General features: G+C 34.5%; 2 protein-coding genes across 4 annotated transcripts; one reads left to right on the forward strand and one right to left on the reverse strand.

Moving 5' to 3' along the window:
* The first annotated feature begins 1,192 nt into the window (after positions 1–1,192).
* LOC130801724 (T-complex protein 1 subunit beta-like) lies at positions 1,193–13,822 on the forward strand. 2 transcript variants are annotated; one of them, XM_057665944.1, is made up of 12 exons: positions 1,193–1,350; positions 1,580–1,654; positions 1,772–1,828; positions 2,521–2,586; positions 2,706–2,817; positions 3,944–4,072; positions 6,528–6,599; positions 6,685–6,800; positions 6,955–7,031; positions 7,476–7,961; positions 9,606–9,921; positions 13,506–13,822. In XM_057665944.1, the coding sequence occupies exons 2-12, from the start codon at positions 1,649–1,651 to the stop codon at positions 13,650–13,652; spliced, it is 1,584 nt and encodes a 527-aa protein (XP_057521927.1). In that variant the 5' UTR covers positions 1,193–1,350; positions 1,580–1,648; the 3' UTR covers positions 13,653–13,822. The 2 variants fall into 2 exon arrangements, with proteins under 2 accessions (XP_057521927.1, XP_057522547.1); XM_057666564.1 differs by having other exon boundaries at positions 1,199–1,350; positions 1,632–1,654.
* A 1,331-nt stretch (positions 13,823–15,153) lies between these two features.
* LOC130803038 (chromatin structure-remodeling complex protein BSH) lies at positions 15,154–27,138 on the reverse strand. Of its 2 annotated transcripts, none has more exons than XM_057668075.1 (11): positions 26,765–26,850; positions 26,172–26,230; positions 24,478–24,572; positions 21,448–21,519; positions 21,307–21,354; positions 21,123–21,206; positions 20,247–20,285; positions 20,061–20,143; positions 19,354–19,416; positions 15,709–15,812; positions 15,154–15,565 (listed from the first exon to the last, which is right to left on the reverse strand). In XM_057668075.1, the coding sequence occupies exons 2-10, from the start codon at positions 26,191–26,193 to the stop codon at positions 15,713–15,715; spliced, it is 606 nt and encodes a 201-aa protein (XP_057524058.1). In that variant the 5' UTR covers positions 26,194–26,230; positions 26,765–26,850; the 3' UTR covers positions 15,154–15,565; positions 15,709–15,712. The 2 variants fall into 2 exon arrangements, with proteins under 2 accessions (XP_057524058.1, XP_057523503.1); XM_057667520.1 differs by lacking the exon at positions 26,172–26,230 and adding an exon at positions 26,940–27,138 and having other exon boundaries at positions 15,158–15,565; positions 26,765–26,853.
* Positions 27,139–27,573: the final 435 nt, after the last annotated feature.

Genomic DNA, 27,573 nt, shown 5'->3' on the forward strand with positions numbered 1-27,573 from the left:
AAAATTAAGTAGTTATTTTATACTTTCAGTTTTTCAATATAGAAGAGTGCTAATGCATAAATAGGAGATGTTACTCTGTAATAAGTGATAAGAAAACAACTATATTTTCATGAACAAAAAACTCAATCATCAATTCTTCATTATTAACCTCCAAATAACCTGTTCCTCTATCTTGTTCGTTCCAAATCTTCCATTTCAAATATGTCTCAAAAACCTAGAAATCAATCTAGGTTGGGTGTGGGTTTTTAAGAGCATTATCTTGATTGAGTTAAGTTATCTTTCTTTTGTAACAATTATTTTCTCTCTCCTCCTAAATCTTCATTTGGTTTGTTCTCTCTTCACAATTGTTAACCAATACATAATTTCGCTGCGTTTTAGGTTCAATTAGTCTTAATTTGGGTTATTCTCTTTTCCACTATTGTCAACTAAATCTTAATTTGGGATGTTCTCTCTCCTCCTAAATCTTAATTTAGGTTGTTCTCCAAACAATTCCCTTTTTTATGAATATGTTAAGTATTCGACTGGAATTTCGTACCATTTCTCTTTACCTAATGTAATTCTAATAATCTATTCATTCTTTTGTTTGTAGACTTCATTTTAGGTTTTGTTTTGAATCAATTTTGCTGCAGAGGGACATGAGAGAGCATTTGGTGTTGTATTTAGATCAATTGGTGAAGCCTTCGAGTACGTTAGAGTTCGAGGTTGCGTCTTTATTGTCGACTTCAAAAACAGTTTTAGACGAGACTAGAAAGAAGAAAGAAATGAAGATGTGTGAATAGAACCAGATTGAATCTAGAATGGTTGGATGAAAGTAATACATTTCTCACAATTACTTGAGGATATTTGATTTTATTACTTTTCTACAATTTTATTATAAAATTATAAGTAAAGAAGAAAAAAAATAAAAAATAATTTGGAAGAGAACCAGTGGATGTTTTTCTACGTTTTAATACAGACTCTAACTTCAAGTTTTTTTAATAAAGACCTTTTATTAATGGAGTTTGGCAATAATGGAGGAGGAAAAAAAATTTAGGTTAAGAAATATGTTAAATATTAACCCACACAAGTCAGGTCAATGGGAAGTGTGAAAGTAAAATATAAAAATTAGTGTCAACCAGTCATATTATACAAAATCGATCGTTTGATTTAAATAGTAGTCAAAACATTTTAAGTCGCAAAAAAAATACGTAATTCACAATTTAGTTTTTTTATAATTCACAAAAGTTATAAAACCCTCCTCCATTTCACTTGAAACTCACAAACACTCCTTTGTTCTCCCTCTCTTTCTCGAATCTTCAGTTTTGAACTCTCAACTCTTTCTCTCTTCGCTGTTCCCTTTCTCTCTTCTTGGTTAGGTTTCTTCTTCTTCTTCTTCTTCCTGTACATGTAGTTTTATCATCACTACAATACAAATGTTGCAATATTCGGACCCATTTATGCGTCACATTTCATGTTCTTAATGAATTAGGGACAATATTTTTTAAGTAAACGGCCAATTTGATGTATTTTTCATACCTAAATGCTCATAATTTGTTTCGTTACGAGTGATTATAATTGATATATTTTTCTTGGTATTTAGTTATGTAGGAAATTGGAAACTTTGGATTTGATACACTTTTATGGTTTTACAGCTCAACTTTCATCAGCAATGGCGGTATGCTTGTATCTTCTTTCTGTTTTGTTGAAATGTTATCGATCCTACTTTTTTATTGTATATTTACTACCATTGGTTGGTTAATTTGTGTGCTATTTTGGTTAAAATATGAGTTAGGTTGATAAAATTTTGAAAGATGAAGCTTCTGAGGAGAAGGGAGAGCGTGCCAGAATGGTGAGTTCATGTCTCGTTGATTCTATTTTATTTTCTTACTCATTTTCCAGTATTTTTTTTAATAGTTGATTCATTTGAGTTCGCGTTTTTATTAATTGATTGATATGTAACAATATGTACTAACTTAGGGATTATAATTATGTTTAAAAGTATGCATCAAATTCTGGTTGCATGGGGTGTTTGGTAAATGGAAATGGAAATAGAGACTAAAAATAGATGTTATTGTTTGTAGGTAATGGGAATTGAAAGGGAAAAGGACATGGACATTTCTTGTGAAAACGTCCCATGAAAAATGTCTTTTGGGAGGGGAGAACTTTTTTTTTTTTTATAATTTTTTTTTCGTATACTGCAATTCCCACAACCTTTTCCAACGATAGATGAATTTTTTTTAGTGTATTCCCTATTAAAAGTTTCATATTAAGTGCTATCTTCTAGACTTCTAGTCATACAATTCCTTTCCCTTTTGCTTAACACCTCCTGGTCTTTTGTAATAATTGGATATATTTATTTTAGGTTTAATGAGACAATATACTTTTACAATTTTTCTTGCATTACCCAAAGATAATGGTATTATTTATATAAATGTCTGTGGTGCCGTTTTTGGCTACATAAATTTAGGTAATGTGGTATATGTAATGCTTGCTGGGATATACATTGTTGGGTAACATAATTTTATGTTTTTTATGTATCAGGCAACATTTATTGGCGCACTTGCAATTGTGGACTTAATCAAAACAACTTTGGGTCCAAAGGGAATGGTAGTGTTTTCATGAACCCTAAACACCTTAACTATTTTGTTACAAGCATTCTTGATATTTTATTTGTACTTATGTTGTAATATTGGTTTATTACATTCAATTCTTCAATCAATTTGTAGGACAAGATTTTGCAGTCAACTGGTCGTGGTCATAATGTTACTGTGACAAATGATGGGGCAACTATTATGAAGTCCCTCCTTATCGATAATCCCGCTGCTAAAGTTCTTATCGGTATCCTTTAAATGTTTTCTTTTTTGTTACAATGTTCTTGTTCAAGTTTAGAGATGAGGCTACTTTGTTTAATAACATGTATTTGTTTAGTACGTAGTATTGATAATATGTAGTTAGGCTATACTGCTTGTTTGGTTGTCAGGATTAAATTGTAGGAATAGTAATTGAAGTGTAGTGTAATTTTGATAGGAAAGTCTCTTGACAAGTTAAATTTTCATAGTTGGTCTACTTCAATCATCTCATTTTTTTTCACAAAATTCATTTTAATGCGTTACCATTTGGAGGAATTGTATTAAGTGGTAGTGGAAAAATTGTGCAAAATTTTTTTTATGATCAAAGTTCTATTACCTTCTTAGTTTTAAAAAGCATGAGGGGCATCAAGACGCAAAAGGTCCGTAGAGCCTAGGTGCAATGCGCAGGGCGAAGGCGTGACTTTTTGTAGGCGAGACGCACTTTTTCGTTAAAGCTTAAATATCAACTTTAAAACAAATATAATACTACAACATAATATTCATATTTTAGTATCAAAAAGCTTGAAAACATTCATTATCCTTGCAGTAAACATTACTTTAGCACAAAACTATTATAATGAGAATATGAAGAATTATTAAAGTTATCTTCTTCTTCGCATGTTTTTAATTTTTCTTAAAGAAACAACGGTTTTATGAACTTCATATTCTAAGTAAATTTGAGTTCTGAGTTTTTATTTCTTTTTGGAGCAAATAAGCATACGTTAATCACCCTAACCAATAAGGAGGCGCACCAGGCGCACAAGGCGTGAAGCGCATCAAGGTTTGGACACGCCCTTTGTAGTGGGCTTTGCCCCACCTAGCCGAGGAGTACTCAGCCGAGCCTGAGCTTGAGGCGCACAAGGCGCAAAGTTAGGCACACTTTTTAAAACTCAGATTACAATAGAAATGACATAGTGCATTTTATGAAAACGTACTTTATAAATCATTCTTATTACCATCATTTAATAATCAACTACCCAATGGGCCGTCAGTGTTTTGACCGTGCTTTGTAGAGACCATTAATGTGGGAGTACTATGCTAAGTTGTAGAACAAGTCGCATGGAAGTTGGGACTAGTTTTGTTCTTGGTGCAAGTTGTTCTTAATTTAAAGTTAGATATTTCTAAGACGCAAGATGATGAAGTTGGTGATGGAACAACATCAGTTGTCGTTTTGGCTGGAGAGCTTTTGAGATTGGCGGAGAAGCTGATTGCGATGAAGATTCATCCCATGTCCATAATATCAGGTTATTGAATAAATCTGTGCTAAAATTAGATGTCCTTTTTTTTTTTGTGTGTTTGTACATGATGCAAGCTCTCATGTTCACGCTACTAATTTTAACCTCTTGGTGTCTTTCTTTTGATAGAATACTGTGATTCTTTTACTATCTTTTAGTTATCATCTCCTTGCTTATTTTTGTTAGTTATGTCAGGATTTGATCACTTAGGCCTGCTGCGTGGTTGTAGCATATGGTAGGGTGTAGGGATAGTAGCATGTAGGGACCGAATAGCATAAAACTGACCTCAGACAGTATGTGGAGCAAAGTTGTGAACAAATTTTTGTATATTTCTTTTTAGTAATTTCAAGAGGATAATGTGGATATTGTATTCCTTTCACAAAAGGAATTTTCTTTTTGAATGGATGACTTACATGTATAGTATTATGCTTGTTTTTTCCCCATGTAGGACAATTGGGCAGTAACTGTCTTTCAAAATGCTTTAAAACTTGATTTAAAGTTCCATATTAATTGAGAATCTATGATTGTATGAGTGATGATGTGATTGAGTATGATACATTATCACTATAATTTTGCCATTTTATGCAAGGTTCTATGATACATTATCACTATAATTGTAAATGCTGTTTATTTAGTTCTGAAGATTTGAAAAAGAGAACTCCACAAAATATGTCATTTTGTTCTGTTCTCACTGACTTAACTTCTAAGAGCAATTAAAATTCTTTTGTTAGGAACTTTGCTACTCGGACTCTTCATTTTTTGCTTCACATATCCGTGTTCGATCCTTGGTGCTTGAACGTTGGTATGACACTTAGACAATTCATTTTAGGTGTAAAATTGAATATTTAGACGTATTCGACACTTGGACACGTACCAGTATCCAGTATACGACATCAGATCCCGAGTCCAATAGGCTATGGTTATAATTGGTTCTTGAAGCAATGGCCTGAGGATAATAATTTTGAAATATCAATATGATGACTTATGGTAGTTTTGCTAGTTCGTGATCTGATGACCATAATGGTCTTATTTTACTTGATGCAAATGCGATCTATCCAACTGCAGAAGTATTTATGATTCAGAAGAGGCTTGGCGTGATGAAGTCATGAATTCCAAGTTTTGTGGACTAGAACATGAAATCCAGTCATTATTCAATTTCTAACCACATAACTTCTATTAGTGAGTAGTGTCATGATGTTGAACTTTTGAATGTGATCACCTTCAGGTGGTTCTAGAGACACTATGAATCTGAAGTGGGCTAGTTATCAAATCTAGGACTTTTCCTGATCAAAAAGGGCTAAGGCAGTAGGTTATGGTTGTGGTAGTAATTTTGAGCTTGATGGGGATCTTGGATGTGTGTTCGTTGGTGATGCTTAATTAGTTTTCTGTTCATGGGTGGTGTTCAGTGAAGGTTTGATGTGGCAGCAGGGTATTCCCTGGCCTTCATCATTCTTAGTTGATCTTTGCTAGTTAGATGTGTGTGGGGTTTAGTTATACAAGGGAAAAGGGTGAAGGCTGTGCAAAAAAGGGGTGATGGGTGAAACGAAGAGGAATATTCTTTTTGGCAACTCTGGATTGTTGATACTTCTTCATGTGAGCTGGTTTAACAAGTTAACAAAATATCGAGAAAATTTGTTATATTTTGAGAAGACCACACACATTTGGGATTATAATTATTAGTGGTTCCAAAATAGTTTGTAAAATAAGGCAAATATAACAAGACTTAATGGGTAGTGTGATAAAAAGGTGGAAAAGTTGTGTAGTGAGAAAAAGACTAAGAGTAAGTATGTTAATAATGGAAGGTGTGATTGCTGAAGTTGATATTGTTGTGAAAAAGCGATAGTCATTAGAGATGGAGATAATTTTTTGTTGTTTAACATAAGTTTTGGAAGAAAAGTGTTTAGCTTTTGCATTTCTAAAGGTGGAGATAGCTCAAGTTTTTCTATAAATTTGAGGCAATAATAAAGCCTCTGAAGAATAGTACATGGGACTTGGGAGGTGTAAGATTATGGGGCGAGTTCTAGAGTTTTAGTTAGGTGAGGGTTTAATTTCAAATTTCAAAGATCATGCTAAAATGCGATTTCAGTTGCCATTATGGTTATGGTTACAAGAATGTAGTAAGGGGGTGATGCGGTTGCCATTATGCCAAGTATTGGCCAAAACCTTGAGATATCCTAGAGTCACCATGCTTCCTCACTACGGTCGAACAACGTGTGTAATATGATTTGCATATTATTCAACTTATGATGTTACTGCTTTCTAGCTAGTGTGTAATATCGTGAACCTATTATGTTTTTTTAGTTGAGTGCTTCACTTTTTCTTGCTAACACAAGCATGCTTTTTTAGACAGAAATCTTATGTTACTGAGCCTGAGTCTCTCTTAGTATATCTTTGAAATAATAAGGTGGTGACTAGTGAGTTATGTGCTCTGACTATTGATTTTTTTCTGAATATTGTCTTCCAGGTTACAGGATGGCCGCTGAATGTGCTCTAAATGCATTGTTGAAAAAGGTTGTTGATAACAAACAAGATGCAGGTACTGAATATTTGCTTCTTTTTGGTAGAATTCTTCTAATTCTTATATAATTGCGAATTGATATCCAATAATTTGTATAATGCAGATAAATTCAAGACAGACTTGATGAAAATTGCAATGACTACACTTAGTTCAAAAATATTGTCTCAAGACAAAGAACATTTTGCCAATATGGCAGTAGATGCAGTGATGAGACTGAAGGTAACAAACCTGAACATTATGCTTTGAAATTCTGATTACTGTTTATTTTTTGTGCTTCTGGCTCACTCTTATGTCCTCTTCTATAGTATCATGGCAGTAGTTATTAGGGTACTCTTTTTAGCTCTTGTTTATAGATGGTTCTGACATTTTGCAGGGCAGCACAAACCTGGAGGCCATTCAGATTATCAAGAAGCCTGGTGGTTCTCTGAAAGATTCATTTTTAGATGAAGGGTATGCCTATTAAAGTATTCATTACTTAGTACATGATCACTGGTTTGTTGTGATTTTTCCAATGCCTAGTTTCTTCGGCTATATGATAAGTCCTTTTGAATCTATGAGCAATCAACTTATAAACATGTTTTCTAATGTTATTTGTGTTGCTGAAGTATTAACTCATTGTATTAGATGAGGTCACTCGTATTCTGAAAAACTATTGCCATTAAATGATTGTGGGTTTTTGTATTAGTTTTTTTTCGGTACTTATTTTTGTCGCTAGATTATAGATCCTCATGAATACAAGTGAAATCGCATGCTTTTTTACATAAATTTTGATGTCGTGTGTTGCACATATATTATAAGATGATTAAGATCTTTGTACTTGCATTTAAATTTTTACCTTTCAGTTGAAAATTTATTTTTATGTATTTATTAAAATGTTATTTCTTGTCGTTGTAGATTTATCTTGGACAAAAAGATTGGTGTTGGTCAACCGAAACGCATAGAAAATGCAAAAATTTTAGTGGCAAACACAGCAATGGACACAGATAAAGTCAAAATCTACGGGGCACGTGTACGTGTTGATTCAATGGCCAAGGTTGCAGAGATCGAGGGAGCGGAAAAGGATAAGATGAGGGAGAAGGTGAACAAGATTATAGGTCATGGAATCAATTGTTTTGTTAACCGTCAGTTAATCTACAATTTTCCAGAGGAACTCTTTGCTGATGCTGGAATTCTAGCCATTGAGCATGCTGATTTTGATGGTATTGAGCGCCTTGCTCTGGTAACTGATGGTGAGATTGCATCAACTTTTGATAACCCAGAATCAGTTAAACTTGGACATTGCAAACTGATCGAGGAAATTATGATTGGGGAAGACAAGTTAATTCATTTCTCCGGTGTTGAGATGGGACAGGCATGCACAATAGTACTGAGGGGGGCAAGGTACTGGTTTCCTTTTTTAGCTTCATCATTTTGTTTTTTCTTAATTCTCGTAGTTCTCTCCATTTAAATCATATCCATTATAGTGTTTTCTACAAATCCACAATTCTGCATGTCTTTATTTTACCTGTGTCTTCTTGGCCGTAGCTACAAGTAAAATTTTAGTTTACCATGCTGGGTTTCTAATAATGATGATTTTGGACATGTTTGCTATCACATATGTGAAGGATATATTGGATCTGTTTGGTAAGTGGGGGACTGGCACAAGAATGACCTTATATGAAACATTTGGAAGATATTGCACTTGAACAAGCTCTTAGATGTGTTTGGTAATTGAGAATTGAAGTAACTAATGGAGTTCTTAAAACATTGGCATTACAACTTCTCACTAGCTGATTGAATGAGTTGTCAAATTAGAACAGTTTGTCATGATAACTATCAGCGAAATGTGAACCGGATTCTTATAATCAGCTGAAGGACTATTCTATTTCAAAGGAAAAGATAGAAATAATGAGAGTCTTTAGATCATATCACTAGTGGCCTTAAACCTCTGTTTATTAACTTGAAGATATATTTCTCTGATGTTTATGCCTGAATTGTTAATTTATTTCTTTTTGTAACATTTTTTCTGTTTTGAGCTTTCTCGGTATTCCAAATTGTATAGAAAGTTATTGGAGCTTTTGTGCAGAAGATCAGTTTACCACTTTTCTGCTTTCATGTAAAATGTATTGTCGGATCTATAATTGTCCGATCTGATAGTAGATCTATAATTCTCTGATATTATAGTAAATGGGGCCAAAATTTCAGCTCTGGTTACCCTTAACATGTTTCTCATGATTGAAGGCATTGGCATTGCAGTAGGATTGTTTCAAGTATCTGCTCATATGTTTGCCCCATTTAATTGTGCATTTTAGGAGTTGGGTTGGCTAGGCTGATCAAAAAATACAATGGTGATGCATTTGCTAGAATATGAGAGTAAAGTGGTGGACTACGTTGAAACCGATAGAAATGGAGCAAATGTTTAGGTGCAATTCAATATGAAACATGGAGGCTAAACTGTAAGGAAAGTGGCAGTAAAACACAGGATGCCAAAAGTAGTTTTTTTCCCTCTCAAGGGGTAAGACTCATTTCCAAGTGCTCACTCTTCCATCAATATAAATTTTGACTAATGCTTGTTCTATGCTAGCCCTAGTCAAAACCACTTTAACATAATTCACTAGAAAATCGCCTTTTGAATTCCTCATTCGCTCAAAAGGGCCCAAAAATAGCCCAAAATCCACCACAATTTACTTTTTTCGATTCGCTACTCGTGATGAGATTAGCAAAATATGCTACACCGTCAAACGTATATTGTTGCAAAAGTGAGCAATGACAAACAATTCACCACTTGGGAAGACATAATTCTATTATTGAATAGTGTGTGTTCTATACTTATAACCCCACATAGGTGGAGCCATTTAGCATTAGGATAATGGCATGTTGTTACTATATCTCCGCTGATGTCTAGTGGACCAATATACCTTAAAACCTATATGTTGCACTGAAATTCATCTTATGAAGTTGTTAAACTGTAATTTTTATGGCTATTTCTTGTGGTTTTGGTTGTCTCTGTTTTTGAATTAAACGTACCTTATCATCTGTTTGCAGTGAGCATGTGCTCGATGAGGCTGAGAGGTCCTTACATGATGCCCTGTGCGTGCTGTCTCAGACAGTGAATGACAGCAGGGTTTTGCTTGGGGGTGGTTGGCCAGAAATGGTGATGTCAAAAGAGATAGATGAGCTGGCTAGGAAGACTCCGGGAAAAAAATCCCATGCAATTGAAGCTTTCTCACAGGCACTCCAGGCAATACCGACAATCATTGCTGACAATGCTGGATTAGACAGCGCTGAGTTGATTTCAAAGCTTCGTGCAGAGCACCACCAGATAAACAGCACTGCAGGAATAGACGTGATCACTGGAACTGTAAGTGGATTTCCGATCTTTTGAATTGAAACATGCTCAAATGGGCTTTAGTTGTAGGCTGCTGTAACCAAAGATGCTCATGGCTGCCTATTTTTATTTGTTTTTTGATCATGTTTTTTAAGCTTCAGGTATTCTGCCTTTATAGTTCATGAGTATACAGAGTTTCACACGATAATTATTATGGTGCATGACTTGATGCATATGTAGTTACATGAACTCAACGCTAAAAAACTTTTGTACTGGAAATATTTAAGTCCTTATTTAGCCATCTTAAGAAGACTAGTGTTTAACACCTTTAAAGTAAAACTAAATTCAGCAAATTATTGAACTTGTATCTTCCTATATTGATTCCTGTAGTTCAGTCCTTGTCTATGAGTGCAAGTAACATGGTTCATGCTAAGTATAGTGAGACACACCCTGTCTCTGTTTCCAAACACACACAGAGACAAGTGAGAAATGAACTAGTAACAAACGCATAGTTTCGAGTACTGCGTAACTCCAAGCCTTTCCTTTCCATTATTCAATTTCTCCACACCCACAAATGATTACAATATGTCCTTGTATAGGCATAAGCCCAAAAACTAAAAATAGAAAATACAAGATAACACGACTTGAGTATTTACAGTCCCCTTCTTCCATATGTATGACAATGCCCCCGGCCAAATTGAGCACCTTGTCCTCAAGGTGAGCATTGGGATAAGCCTTAAAGATTTTAGTTGCATCTTCCCATGTCACTTCTTGTGGTCGTGCACCCTGTTGTCTCACCTGTAGGATGTTAGCAGGTCGACTAGTCAACTCCAAATCAGCATTTAAAGGAAAAGTAGTGGTTATTGTGTTGTTCACACCCGCTACGTTTTTAAGTTGAGATACATGGAAGGCCGGGTGTACTTGACAACCCTTAGGTAGCTCCAACTTGTAAGCCACCTGCCCAATCCTCTGAACCACTTTATAGGCCACACTCCCTACTTCAGAGATGACCTCCTTTTTTTCTTTGTCTGCATAAAGCTTCATGTGTTGTTGAGCTTTCGTGATGTTAAACTACAATTTCCCTTGCATAGCATCCCTTTCTCGCCACGATTGTTCTTGCCACATCTTTGCAGATTCTCCCGAATTGCTTGGGTTGATGTTGTTCCCTCACATGGAGCCCAGATTGCCAAGGAATTTTTGTCTCTTTGTTTACTTGTATGTGCTGTTTCTGAATTTTTAACAGAATCACATAAGTTGCGTGTTTTGCTTCCTCTTCCTCTGTTATTATACTCACACTTAATTTCTTCTAGTTACATACATAAATCCCTTCCCATTTCGCAACAAATTGGAAATACAACCGTTATCTCTCCTCTTGCGCATCCTAGTGGCTGTAACCGGCCGGGTTTGTTCGCTTCAGCCACCTCCGGCCTAGGCCGCCCAGCCACCACCGCCCAGACGCCCAGTATGTCGCCTATCCATACCCACTCCATATGCGGCTTTGTTGGATTTTGGATTGGAAACCTTGAAAATTAGGGTTTGCGAAATTAGGGTAATTCGCAAAATTAGGGTTTGAGGAATTGGGGCTTTTCTGTTTTAAAGCTGGATTGAATTGATTCTCTTCAACACAACTTTCCCCACGATACAATTGACCACCGACGCCCCTACCACTAGGCTTTCGGCCCGTCCACAACGTCGTTCCACACTTCCGTTCAATCTTTTTTGCCCACTCCATTGATTGCCCCTGGTTAGTGGGTCCAAGATCCCTTACTTCATTCTTAATGTTGTCATTTAATTCCCTCAAGAAAGCCCAATTTAAGACATATACCGGTTCCACTCACGATGGGTCTATCCTCCCTCAAACTGCCGCCTATTTTCAGCCATTGTTCCTCCCTGCTCCACTGATTCCCAATGTTCGTTGAAGTCCCCTTCCTCCAACTGTCTGAAACATCTAAGTATCCAAGACTTCAATTCTTGCCAATTTTTGACGGGTTTTTGTAGGTCTTCCCATCTCCCTCCAAGACAACCACTGCTGCTTCTTTCTTTTCTTTTTTACTGAGTTGGTAAATTGTGAAGCACTCCTTGGCTTTCATCAACCAACCGACCGGGTCCTTTCCATTGAACTTAGGTAAGTCCAACCTTTTACACATCCAATTCCCTCCCTTATTCCCCTTTTCTTTATTGCTGAAATTGAAGGTTTCCTCCTCTTTTCTCTTGCCCTCTTGCTTACTTTGGTCACAATTGAATTGTTGACTCCCAATATGACCATACGACCTTGTTCCTTCCTTCTCCAACATCCTCATTTGCGCCTCACCAAGTTGAGCTAGGGTTTATCAGTCGTCTCCTGTTTCTTTGGTATTCTGCCCTCCATTGCCGCCATTTGTTCAGAAAACAAGTCCCTCATCTTCACTATATCTTGTTCAACTTCCCTCCTTTCAGCCCATTCCACATTCTGTCTTTCTTGAATTACTGATTTCTGTCTCCTCCATTGCCTCCGGATTGAATTCCCATCTCAATTAATTTGGCCTGCTCCTCCATCAAGATAGCCAAAGTTCGATCTATGCTTTCTTGTTTCTTGGCGAATCTTCCCACTACGGTTGCCACTTCCATCCAAACTTGATTGGGAAACATTTCTTTCAACTTTTCCATTTCTTGTTCCAGTTGATCAAGTCTCTGTTGAGTATATTAGGATTCCCCATGGCCATCTTGAAAACATCCGGTCTGATACCTTTGAGACACGCCCTGTCTCTGTTTGCAAATACACACACTCACGAATGAGAAATGAACAAGTAACGAACGCACAGTTTCGAGTACTGCGTAACTCCAAGCCTTTCCTTTCCTTTATTCGATTTCTCACCCACAAATGATTACAATATATCCTTATAAAGGCATAAGCCCAACAACTAAAAATAGAAAATACAAGAATAACAAACAAAACAGAAAACACCCCAACCACACTAACACAAAGCCTACCCACTCCCTTTTCCCCCTACGGTAACACGACAGTATTTACGGTCCCCTTCTTCCATAGGTATGACATAAAGCTTGCACCAATGTTTGGGTTCATATTTCATGGTAGACATGGAAAAACAGATCAAGCTGGAAGGCCTGACCCACATCAGAACCAAAAAGTGATAACCCCATAAGAATCAGTTAGACTCAAACTTGCTTTTAAAATGACCCAAACTGTATTATATAATAACAAAGTAGCACTAGAAAATTTAATTTTTTGTTTATTCCTATTTATTTATTGCAATTATTAATTTAAAATTTATATATTTCAATTTAAAATTTTTTATGCATTTAATATATGGAAGTGGCCCAAAACAGATCCAACACAAATCCGTAGACCCAAATATCTGCGACATGAACTCTGTTACCAGGTCTAGTTCATAACATGCAAATTATTTAGAAGTTGTTTGTCAATTCTGTTACTCTCCGTTCATCCCTCTTCCCTGCTGCTCGTAAAAAACTTGACCTGTTAGCATGTTTGCCTTTTCTGCTTTGCCTTGCTTTGATTATTGGTGGTGGTGGTGGTGGTGGAGATGAGGGTTGGGCAATTCAGCTGTAGTGCTATTGTTTTACTGCATTTGCTAATTGGTTCTCATGAGATCCTGCAGGTTGGAGATGTGGCTGCTCTGGGTATTTCAGAGTCATTTAAGGTAAAGCAGGCTATACTACTATCTGCTACTGAGGCAGCTGAAGCGCTTCTCAGGGTTGATGAGATCATCAGATGTGCCCCAAGGAGGAGAGAAGATAGAATGTAGAACTGGAAATGGTTTTGTATTATTGGACCTTAGCTTTTACTATATTTGTGTTTTATGTTAAAACTTAAGAAGGCAATATGGGGTTTTGCTTTTCTTCCCTGTGCAATGTACTGTTTTTCTGATCTTGAATTTAATCTGTTAATCTCTAGTTTTGAGTGTGAATTGGTATAACGTACTGTACTTGATGGAGGTTAATGCATATTTTTATTTTTGTAGTTTAAGGGATAGGCTAGGGAATTCATATGGGCGAGAGAAAAAGAGAATTTTATTATTATTTTTTTTTTTAGGTAGAATAAAAATTTTCTAACAGTTCAACATTATAAAGTTAAAAGAGAAATCTTTTAATTATAAAGTTAGCCTAAGATTTTCAAGGGTGAGAAGGGATTAATTCTTGTAAACGAAGAGAACACTTGTGTATTTATTTTATGATTTTGTTACTGGTGTAGCATTTATAGTCATATTTGACATGAATTTCGTGAAGTAATTATGTTATGAAGAGTTGCTTGGATTATTATTATACCAAGGGGTAGGTTAATACTTTCTAGTTTAGCTAGTAAATCGAGTTTTATCTCTGTTAATGAGTAACAAATTTTAAAAAAGGTAATTTTTGCCTAGTTTTTTTCTTTTCTTTGATCGTCCATGTAGTCGAAAAAAGTTTTTGGTTAACCTTGTAGTTGTAGACGAACAAGTTAATACTGTTATTGGAGACTCCTTGCAAGCCCAAATTCAACTCTAAATTGACTCAAAACCATTGCTAATGAAGTGCACTAGACACTTCATAGCCTCTACTTGGTAGAACTTAAAGACTTATTTGACATAACCTAAACACGTACTTGATATATCATAAACATCTACATGACATGTTCTAAATACCTATTTGACGTACGATAAAATACTAGATGTTTCCTAAAAATCTACTTGAAATACCCTAATCTCCTACTTAATATCTATAAAGCCTTAGTTACCCTGGGGTGTTTGGCACAAGAGAATAACCTTTTACTTAATGTAAACTTTTACTAAACATATCATAACCACCTATTTGACATGCTTTAGAGATATACCATAAACCCCAACTTGACATTAAAAACAATTATCATACATGTAATTTGATTTTGAGATATAAAATTATCAAGTATTAAATCTTCTATATTTTTGTAAGTTTCAAAAAAAACAAAATTAATTTCAGAGCTATTTTATGAAGTAATTTTGCATAAGAATGAAGTTATTTTAAAAAGGTTGTGCAAGTTATAGAAGAAAATTGTTTGTTGCAATTTTTTAAAAAGTATTTTAATAATGTGTTGTATCTCCTAAAAAACATATTTCAAGAAGATCGTCTCTTTAAAAAGTTTTTGATATATATTTGAGACGGAGAAAATCACTAATTTTATGATCTGAAAATTTGAATATCTAAATTTTCAACTTAAATCCGACCCAATATCCAGTTTTGCATGCCACTAATTATACTAGTTCTATCCTTTGAAAAATATCCAACCCTAATTGTATTTAAGGAATTAAAATATTTTGCACATTATCTTTTGGAATTTTGATCTTCGTTGACGCCAATATTCAGTTTTTAAGGTGGTAATACACTCGCATAAAAAAAATAGTAGTGATAAAACTAGTCTAATTCTGGGTAGAAAATTCCTTTTCCTTTTAGTAAAAAGAGCTGATTTTCACTCTTGTTGGAAAATCATAACACTATAATTTACAAAACTGCATTTTGGAATGCAAATATTTTGTAGCAACTAGCAACTAAAGGGAGTTGCTTCACTTCAACATGAGATGAACATAAAAGTCGATAGTATTTTCCCTGAATATTCACTTGAATAAAGATGGTGCAAGTAGAGACTACAGACTGGAAGAGTGGCGAATAGAAATAGATTTCCCTTACGGAGCATCAACTCTCATCTCATCTGAATATCATAAAAAATAAGAACGAACATATGTAAGCACGTTTCATTTTCCATAACATCTAAGATCTTCCAGTGGAATTTACTTCATCCACGAATGATGATTCAATGAACTTTTAATTCATCTACAAATGACTAAAATATACCTGTTCAGCGAGTAGTCCTGTCTTCTCTAGCTTCGAGGGCTTCTACTTCCTCATTTGAGAGAATATCAACAATTGGTTCAAACACGTCCCAATCTTTCCTCTTTCTAAAGTTCAAAATGAGTGAAATACAATCATTAAAGCTCAGTTTAATATCAGAAAAGCAAATAATTCTCTTCTATTTTCATCCTTTACATTTTGGAGAATACTGAAGAGACATCAATGACGTAGGCAGGTTTAATCAACATTTTACATTATACAAAGGATGTATTGATTAGCACAAGCTAGCTAACGTGTGTATCAGGAGGAAAATAACAAGACTTGAGCATCAAAGGGCGAGTAAAAAGCACTAGTCCAACATGAACTTCATGTTATCTTCGGCATGTTTTTGATTATAAACCCATTCTCAACACGTCTGATGAGTTATAAAAGTACAACTGTACAAGGGATCACCAAATTGGACACACATGTATTTTGCGAGCAGGTTATAATTATTGATTTAGTAATGGGAAATTGCTTTGTGAAAACACCTCTCTAGAGCTCGCTTTCCCTTGCACCTCGGTGCAACAGGCATCGGGAGCTAGCTGATTGAGCAGGCATTAAATTTTGTTTTTTGATCATTGTTTCTCGTGTTTCTAAATTTTCCTTGGCGATCCTTGTTCAGTGCAAATCCCTAATCAACTTTCTTGTTTTTAGACCCCTCTTCTCCTTTCTTTAGTGGAGGATTCTTCATCATCTCAAAAGGAAGACTTGAAAGCTTATTTGCCCTGGCACATAATTTTTACTTGGATTTTCAAGTTCAATTAGTCGGGGAGAACATGTTTTTACTGTGTAGGTCTATTTTAAGGTTAAATTCTAAAGGAATTTTTTTTCTCAACTCCTCCCGGATGCACAGATGAAAGGAATCGATGCAAGCATTAATCCCACACTGGTCCCTAAGCAATTCATAAAAGAATCTACATTACTAGATTTTTCACGTTGATTCATTTTGGTTCATGCAGCTTTCATGACTCGGGTCAAAGGGTTCAAGGGCATTATCGACATTTCATATTAATTAGTCTTTGTACTTTGTAATTAGAATAGTGTTATCCTTTAATTGTCTTTTGGGGGCTTAGGCTATATATAGAGCCACCCTTGTAATAATTCATTAGCTTTTGATTAATTGAATAATAAAGGAAGTGTCCTTTTCGGAGTTCGTGGGCAGACTTGAAGTGTCCATACTATCGGTTTCGGTAACGGGACTTGGCCGATCTATTACAGCAGCGAACCCCATATAGTGGGGAATGAGACTTAGACATTATTATCGTTACCAATTTTAGTCTCTATCGGTGCTAGTATGATAATACAATCTCTCCAAAGTCCTAACTCTCAACTGGTTGTCAATAGAGCTGGTTAATGAGGCTGGTCGGCCTCTTCGGCTGCAACCTTGGTTATATTTAGTGAGTCATTAGTGCGGGTTGTTAATGGGATAAGTCGTTAGGAATTTATTAAAATGGGTCATAAGCGAATCAATAGTGGGACAATTTCAGGTCAAAAAGTATACTCATAAATAGGCCAAACTTCAAGTAAACTAATCTATTACCTAGTGCGATCAGGTATAATGAATTAGTGATGAAGAAGTTAAATGATCTTCTAGAGCAACAGATGCAGAGAAAGTGAAAAGGGAAAAATACAGTTTTTGACCAAGTGAGTGAGTCTTCAGATTCATGCAGTAATACCCATTACCCAATTTTTCTACTTCCAAAATTAAATTTTCATTTCCAAAATATAATCCAATGTTTTTTTTAGATATTTTCTCAATTTATCACTTTCCTTAAGATTATAATTAAAAAAGTTTGATTGCACCGTTGCGTACAGTGATTTGTTGAAACCATTTCAACTTAAAAAGGAAATCATAATCAAAGTCTCAAATAATTTACTGGCAAACACAACAGTTTTTTATATTAAATTATCAAATCCCTAAAATAATGGAATTTAGATTTAGTTATGTGGGGTAGTAAGCCAACTTATTCCTACATGAAAGTCCCACCAACGACCCGCTTGTCTAAACTTATCACCTGTTCTGATTTTTTGCACTATGATAAGTCCAGCTCAATGTTACCTAAAACGAAATTCGAAATGATACGAGAGGCGAAAATGAAAACGAAAAACGTTAAATTTTAGAATTTCAGAAACGTAGGGAACGTAGGTACCATTTTATTTTTACAACAAAAAATGAAAGAATTTAAAAGGTAAGAAAAGAAAACTACTAAAAGGAAAAGATAAGGAGAAAAAAGAAAAGAAAAGGGCTTATAGAATTATATAAGGTTTTGGGCTTGAAAAAAAAATGCATTTGGAGATTATAGTTTCAAAAACATTAATCTAGAATTTGGGAAATGAGGTTCCAATACCAGATACGATTGGATATTTACGGTTTCTGATAGCTATGGGCTAGCCATCAATCCACTTATCTAAACTTATCATGGAATTTGGATTTAGTTATATGGAGTAGAAAGCCATAGTTATTAATAAAGTTGAGCCTTAATGAGGTAATGTTAGGGTATGACTTTGGCAAATTCAACTTGGATCAATGCTCATCCCAACACTAAAGTATCACTTGTTCCAATTTCACTGTTAAGAGATCACTGTCCTATTTTGGTTTCTACGGATGTTTCCAAGTTGCAAGATCGTTATCCTCTTAGATGCAGTCTTACTGTACTCTCTTTTTAGTGAATTTTATTAACTGAAATGAATTTTCTAAAAATCTGTGATGTTTTACCCATAATGTTAAAGATAATCACTAACAAAAATAGGCTTTATCTAGCTTGCTGAGCATCCAGTTTTACATTGCTTAAAGAATTCTACTATCCTTTTAAGGTTGGGATATTCCAAATGGTAGCACCTTGCTGAAAAGCCAGTGCTAGAATGTTTTTCAATATTCATAAAATAGCATCAAAATTGAAATTTATTCACAACATAAAAGAAATAACAAAAGGATCTAGCTAACGAACGCCCCCGCGGCGTTTGTTAATAAAGATATATTACTTAATATAGCATAAAATTTAGAATCTATCAACAAATCACACTTAAAAATATATTATATAATTTATATCTTTTATTTTGTTTTCTAATTTACTATTTCAAATATGTTAATATTCTTGTTTTTGAATGCCCTCGGGACGTTCGATAGCTTTTGCCATAACAAAAATAATGTTCAATAGCAAAACTGACACATGTCCCAGATTCCATGTAATATAGTATATGGATGTTTAATTGAAAATAACATTTAGGTGGCATTTGGGGTAATGCAATTTTGTTGAAGGGTGCTGCTCATTTTAAAAATTCAAAGCCAAGAACCACATTACTGCCTTCAAAGAAGATATCTCTGGTGCATTAAATAATCTCGAGTGGGGTTCCATTAGGGACTCTTGACTCCTCTTAGTTTCAGAATTCCAAATTAGTCTCAAAAATCTTATAATAAATTATTCGTGTAGTAATGTAAGGGGAAAAAATGAAACCACTGTTACCAAACTAGAAACTGATTAACATGCAAATGTATTGCATTCTTGGATAACAAAAAAGGGGAGGGGAGATATATTATTGTCCCCAAAAATAGAAAACTTCTACATCATGCCAGAAATTAAGAAACATTGAATATTGAAGTCTTACCGAATGACACTTGATTTGCTGCCAAATAATTTGGCCAAATCCACTGCAGTAACACCAGCTTTACTGAAAAATAAACATTAACATCAAAAGAAAATTGTGCCGAAAATTTCTTGGTTTTGAGTTATAATAAAAAACAGGAAAATGGCAAATTAAATCATTTGCTATTCTTATTCATGTAAAGTTGTAGATAAAGTTTGCAATAACGGGTCATTCGGAGACATTTTTTTGGGGAATTCCATGTGGTAACCCTGAACTTTCAGCTTTTCCACGTGGTAGACAAATATTTATTTTAATCCACATGGTGACCTTGACCTTCCAACTTTTCCACATGGTAGACAAAAAGGAAGTTTTTTCGTTGACTTTACGCTACTTTTACCCAAAGTAGTGACATTTTTTCAAAAAAAGAACGTCGTGATCACAATAGTTGATCATGTAGTTTGATATCCAGTTGAACTAAGTACTTAATTTAACCAAAAAACTTCACATTTTGTCTACCACATTGAAAATTTGGAGCTCAAGATCACCACACGGATTTAAAAAACATTTGTGAAAAAGCCAAAAACTCAGGATTACCACGTGAAATTTCACTATTTTTTTTTTCTTATTATAAGGATAAGGTAATGGCATGCTGGAATGTCAAAAGCAAATTACAGTAAAAATGAGACATGAACTGGTTATATCAGTAAAGTATATAAATAAAAACGTACCTAACAGGTATGTACTCAATTCCACGACGGCCCTTCTTGTTTATTTTTATCTCCTTTGAGGAGGTAACATTTTGGACTGCAATCTGTAAGCAATGATTAATGCGCTCAGACAAGAATGATGTAAATTTAAGTATTTACAAATCAACAGAAAATACGGAAAAAATTTTATTAAGACAGCACTGGCACCTCATATAGTTGCTCCCTTATGGCAAAAGCAATAGCAGGCTGCAAAAAGATCCAGTGACTCCAGTTATGGCTCAAGGTTTAGAACAAGATTACATAAAGGGGAAAAAAAGAATAGCTATTAGATATATAAAAAAAGAGACTATCTTGCAAAATATCAAGCTTTCAAACATCATTCAGTAAATTCATAGTTCATACGAATTTCGTTTCAGGTAACATTGGTCCATAGTTTGAATACTGACACTCAAGCACAATTGACCAACTTCTCTCAATTATTTCAAGTTTCAATATTTTAAAATATTGATCTAGAATTAAGATTTTAAAATTCTTCACTAGACATTAAGACAATCATATATCCAAATTTTTACTATTTTGACCTCAAGAAATGAATCTGATAATAAGGGAGATACGGAGTCCAGATTTCCTTTGTTCCTTTAAAAGTGTCCACTAGTTATTTTATCAAGAAAGTGTACTTTGATTCATTATTTATATTTGTGCGGTTAATTTTTGATGAAAATATCAAAATAAATTATAAACATTTATTAACATACTCTATCAATAAAACTTTGACATAAAAGTATGGACACTTTTTAAGGGACAAAGAATACATGTAAGTATTGGTTGCAGATAATGCATGCACATGAACAAAGATACTAACAGGCCATAATCATGGTACAGGGCACAAAATCTATCCAAGTAATCGGGAGTAATAAATAATAATGAATCAAAAAATTTCTCTTTTCAATCTAGGCTTTGAAGTGGAGAAATGTGGTCTCCAAATCCCATGCGACTTATCATTTTTCCATTAAAGTTCACTTATCCTGTCTTACACAGAAAAATATCATGAATTGCAATCAAAATTAATCTACTTCTACTTACTCCAACTTCAGGATCTTCAATACCCATGTCAGCACAGAAGGTTTTTGCAAATTCCTCAGGATCACTCTCCACATTGTTCAAGTCCTATAGTGATAATAAATGAGCTATATCCATGAGAAATTCAAGATGGAATAACTAGCACTTACGAAACTAAAATAAGCAAGAAGCTCTCATAGATTCTGACCCAGAGAAACTGGTCCCTGACAAGAGTCTGATTTACTCGAAGATCTAGCTGCAAAATGTAACAAAAGAGGACAATTGTCAGCAACAAAGGGGATTATCTATAGCATCAAAGTTTATTGATGTTAACATAAGAAAATCAGACCTTGATGGGGACAATCTTCTCACCAATAAACATATCCTGGCCTTCATATGATCGAAATTCAGTCAGCTGAGACTGCAGTGATCATAAACCATATACTTGAGTACACAATATGATTCAGAAATTACAAATTTCCAACAGATGTTGCAAGCGCACAATAAATTTAATGCCTATCGGGTGGAAATTCAAGAATACTCTTTTATTTATTATTTTTAAGTCAATCAAGCTACAGAAATTAAAAAACACTTTCCTCTGGCACAAAGGAGAAAAAACATTCTTCAATAAATACCAAATCTCAAAAGTAAAATTTCTCTACAGATTATCCATTCAAAATGGAACATACAAGGCCTCTAACACAAGTGTTTCACAACCGTTATTGCATTTGCATCGTAAAGATGCAAAAATTTGCGTTTTACATTGGTTCTAGGAAAATTTCATACTTTTACTATTTAGCGATATGACAACTGAATCATCCTTGTTAACATATAACCATGACCGTCAACTCAACCGCGATTGAAATCATACCTTTGGAGTTTGTATTACGGTGCACACAACTCCTATATGTTGACAGTTGACTAGTTGATAGCGGGAAAGGAAAAAAACAGCTAAATTGATGAAATCTTTTTGATAAGTAATTCAGATCTGAAAAGAGATGCCTAATAGAAAAAATCCAAAGGGCAAAGCACTTTTAGGCTAGCTAGTTGGTAGCACGTGGAACAATTAAATCCTATGGATAGGTAATCTAGTCTTAGTAAAAGAATACAAGAGAACAACTTCTTTAGGCTGGCTTGTTAGTAGTAGGAAAGAAAAATACCTGGTTGGAATGACCAAGTCCTATTCATAAAGTCATCCTTATACAAATGAAAAGTCTAAAGGCTGAACTTTAGGTTGGCTAGTTCTAGCTGGAAAGAAAATTTTGTTAAGATGACTAAGTCTAACTAATAAGTCATCAACCGAGGAAAAAACGTTTTATCGTTAACAAAATGACCAAGTCTAATTTTGGCGGTGACCTCCTCAAGTATAAGCCCAACATCAACCTCATGGTATCACACACTTTCTAGGGATCTAAATTTTGGCGGTCTTAATTTTCCTTGGTCGAGTGAGCTTGAACAGTTAAAGCTTTTTTGGAAGACCATGATAAGCCGAGACTTTTTCAGTTAATCCAAGATGCACCTAAGCAAGTTGCTTAAAACCTTCTGGCAAGGAAGCACCATTGTTAGTAAAGTGAAAAAAACATAAGGAAAGATTAAATGACAAGTCAAGGGCTCAAGGCATGGAGCAGCATCTAATGTCTCCTCGAGCTAAAGTGAAGAAGATCTAGGTGAAAATATATACCCTAATATGTCCAAACTTATGTTGAGTCGATGATCATACTTCATTGAAGTTTCAAGCTTCACCATGCAATCTAAACTAGTAACTCAAGGCTAACTCTAAAAGCTTCCACGACAAAAAAATGACGGTAAAACCTCTTAGTTTTACGAAACTAGATATCATCTCAATAAATTGGTTTGGCCCCACTAAAATACCAATTATTCCAATGAAGAATTTTTATAAACTTTAAGTCCTTCCTCGGTGTTGTAAACTTTAAGTCGTCCAAGCAAGTCTTCAATTAGTCACCTCAAGTAGTCATAGTAGATTAGCGTGTTCTTTGTGATATAGACTCTAAAAATTGTTCTCCAACTCAAACCCTCAAGTCCCCTAACCACAAAATTTTCCGTACAAAATACTTGAGTGATGGAACTTGCAACAATGGGCTCAATTGCATCAAAACTTAGTAGGGAGCAAAAAAATTTGGGGCTTTAGAAGCATATACATGACATTAAAGCCAAACGCCCATAATAAAGATGACATAACACCAAGATACGTGCCAACCATAAGAATCTAAAGCCCACTATAAGGCATAACATATGGGATAAGTTGCCAACTAGTCCAATTTGCCAAAACAAAATAATTATCAAGTTGCGCTTACCATGAGTTATCTAAAGACCACTTCATTACCCATAGAGGTAAGACATATTTACCCAAATTAGAATCACTCTAATTAGACTTGGGAATTGGTGGAATTTTCCTCAAAAATCATCTCTAGAGCTAGTTAGTATTTGCATTTGATGTCTCACAAACCATTTCAAATTAGTATGATTAGAAGAGATTAACCTAAATTTTGTAAGACATTACTCTAATTTGGTAATTAAGTTCTATCTCCCAAAAGTTCCACATAGAGAAACCAAAATTTAGGCTAGAATGTGTGTCTTATCATGCTTTTACACCTAGATTACGAGTAGTACAGCATATTGGTCCCACCCGCATTGTAAAGATTTTTGAACTTACCATGACTTTGACATAGGGTGCAATAACATAAACCATCCGCAAAAGTGACTCCACGACCGTTACTGGCTTACCGCAATCATAACTGCATCCAAGATTTTGCACAATGGTATGCACCCAACAAAATATAGGCAATGCGAAACTTGAACAATTTTTAAAGGGAGGCCACTTAATGTAAACACTAATGGTCAAAATATATTTTGAGGGGAAAGTACAAATTAATTTTAATTTTAAAAAGATTCTAGGGGTGAAGCCCTAGCTGCCAAAGCCAAGGTCCGTCGCTGGTTATAGGAGATACACAATAGTCAAGTATTGATATAGACCTTCTATTGATCAACGTGTCCTTTGAACTAATTTTTTTTTTCACACAACTCCAGCTACACATGCTTTCCTAAAGATCACAGAAGTCACCAAATTCAAATATTTTAGATATAAGCATTAACCAGGTCACTCTTTCTATGTTCCCTTCCAAAAGCTATTTTTGGCTAAAAAAAATGAGTTTTGTACACAAACCTTGTCATCTTTGATCATTCAACTTTTCACATCTTAACAACTATTATATAACAATTTACGATAATGTTTTTTAAAAATTATGTAAAATGTGTGCGTGGGTGTGTGTGTGGGTGTGGTTGTGGGTGTGGATGTGTGTGAGAGAGAGAGAGAGAGGGTAGGGAGGGCGGAAAAGGGTTATGATAACTCTTGACTCACTTGAACGGACTGAGCAATCTGAGTTACAAATCCTGGTGGAAGCTTCAAATCTTTTACAGTCCGTCTTGCAAACACCGCAACCTCTGAATCAGGATCTACAACAGAAAACACAGCAGGTGAAGATGAGCAATACCTTGAAAAAGAATTTCCACTTTATAACACAAATAAAGTAACTGTTGAAGTAAGTATAATAAGAAAAATTTGTCAGTACGTACACAAACAGAAAAAGAAGACTCAAGAAAAGCCTTGACCGACACATGTTTGCATCCACTTACCAAATACATCATCATAATAATTAACACCAGTACTTACTTGTTTGCGTACGAAATTAATTTTTCCTCCAGTAACTTTACCATGATATAACTTTCAGTTTTTCAAAATAGAAGGAGAGAGATTCTACTCTCTACATAGTAGAATAGGAATATAAGATTATAAATAGACAAAAATGAAAAACAATCAAGTCAATGAACTCAAAACAAAGAGAGAGTACCCAACAGTGTTAGTATCTAAAAAAGGAATATTAAATTGTGTTGAGACAAGCTAAATTAAAGAGCTAGGGTAGAGGAGTTCATGAATCGAAACATATTGCGAAGCCAACAGTTAAGATGATGGTGGGCCAAAAGACCAGACTATAGTTGTTTAAGAGACCAAAATTCATAGAAGTTCCTTATCGCTAATATAATAAAAGGGAAATTTCAAAAGTTTGGGGGGCCCTAGCTTTGCCTTTGGAACATAAGCTAAATATTTAACCTAGAACTCAGCTATCTAATTCATTAGTAGTTAGCCAATAGCCAGAAAAAGGCACATCATGAACATTGATCAATATCTATAGGATTTCTGTTTTGGGAGAACAACTCATTGATGTGAACACATTGGATTTGCCATTGCACTTTACTCATCAGGCACGTAGACTGATAAAATGTTCATACAGTGTACTGTGTAAAGATACAAAATGATTGCACATTCTAAATCCAACAGCTGATACATTTGTCTCAACATTATAATCATCGATAAAATCATTAAGGGAGGAAACAATTGTCTGTATGTAGCCATTTTAGTGTAGAATTAATCACTATATAAGATTCATTAATGGAAGTCCACATTCATGTATGTACACATTAATGTCCGGTGTTGGCTACTAACTCGCTTCAACAAGCTAGGAAAAAGAAGAGTTGAATATAGGAAAAGGAGAATTCAATGAGAATATACACTCTCCAAAAGACATAATTTCAACTTAGTGTTTAATCTCCAAATACAATGTCATTCGATGTGAACATTTTAGAAGTAAATAACGAAAAGAAGACTTCGTATTAAAATACAATAGCCATTACTAGTTTTTAAAATCTTCTTAAGATCTTAATTTCAGAATATCATGATCAATTTTGTGAGTTAAGTATAACTTAGAAATAGAAAATCTTATTTTGAGAGTAGAAAACAACTATTTAAATTTGTTTCTAATTTTGTACTATCAATCTACGACACAACAAATATTTGAATAAAGCTAGTGGTGTGCATTAGAGAACATTTCGGGTTTGGCTTAGAAAATGTTGCATCTGGTTGACTCAGGTATTGTGTTCAAAACATCAATAGCTCGGCTGCTGGGAAACCAAATTCAAAGGCTGGTCAAGTCTTATTTGCACAACTCGAGATAAAGCTTAAGGCCTCAACATTCTCATCAGTGAAAGGTCTCATACTTGTAATGAGCATCACCACCATTCTCAACGTTTTAGGTACCTCCTAAAAGAGTGTATGGCTGCAAGAAATTTAATAATCACAATGAAATTCAAAGTTGTACACTTCAACCAAAGATCATACAAAAAAAGGTGACAAAACAACTAAACCACCAATGGTTTTCAAAGTGCTCATTCCACAAGCAATAGGGTTTACAGAACGCCAATTTATTTCTCCAAGGGGTGTTTGTCGTTTGGTTTGGCTGATTTTTACTTGGAAAATAAATTTCCGTGAAAACTATTTTCCACTGAGAAATACAAATTATAATTAATTCCATTTTAATTCCCTTGGTTAGTAAAATTGATTTCCAAGAAAATATTTTTCTCCAAACCAAACATCCCCAAAGGAGCCAATCAAAGATATCATCATAAGATAAATAATACTACATAGTCTACAAAGATTCAACATTTTTTAGTACACATAATCGGTTTGTATCCTTCGATTTCTGAAAAAGTATACAATTACAAATTACTGTAAATATTTCACCGTATAACAAAAAAGGAAAACTTCGGAGCAGAAAAACCCAGAAGAGCAAAAAGGGAAAATCGAGAAAAACCTGAAGTGTTCCAAATAAAGGCATCTTTATATCTCTGACCATCAATTTCAATGTCCAGTCGAATTGGAACTAGATTATCCGCAGTTGGCCTGATTTGAAATTAGGTTACAAACGCTGAAATGCTATGAAATTGGTCACAAAAGATGGAATTAAGAATAAAGAAAAGGGGGATTACATTCGGAATTTAACAGGGGGCCGATACGCAGCAGCGAATTGAGACTTCATGCTTCTTCTCCAACACGATGGTAATAATTTTTGGCGCTTAATTCAGAGAACCCTACAATTGCTGTTTGCTGACAGGAAGTCGTTATTTCAAGAAAATATGTTAAATTCTCAAACTAATCCCTCCCTCTTAAATCCTGATTGCTGATATGTTGTAACTCGTAAATTTTTATATTAAAACTAGTATAGGACATTGTGTAATGGGCGAATTTTTTTAATATATATTAATATAAAAATTCTAAGATTTAATTAATGTTTTAATTACGTATTCTCTTTATTTTATTTAAATATTTTCATTTATATATAGTTATTACTACTATAATATTATAACAATTATTAATTAAATTAATTATTGCTAAAAATATATTGAGTAATAAGAGAGATTAGTATTTTTAAAAACAAATATGCATTGTAGTATTATATCTCTAATATCTCTCAGTATTTTCATAATTACTCTTTAATCATATTTATTAATACACCATTTTCTTATATAGTTGATATAAGAGGAGCTGATCCAAGTTAGAGTTACCTTTATAAATTACTCCTACAATTAGAATCATACAATCTCATAGTGATTTGCTATATGA

This window comes from Amaranthus tricolor, chromosome 1, assembly GCF_026212465.1.
Source record: "Amaranthus tricolor cultivar Red isolate AtriRed21 chromosome 1, ASM2621246v1, whole genome shotgun sequence".
NCBI lineage: Eukaryota > Viridiplantae > Streptophyta > Magnoliopsida > Caryophyllales > Amaranthaceae > Amaranthus > Amaranthus tricolor.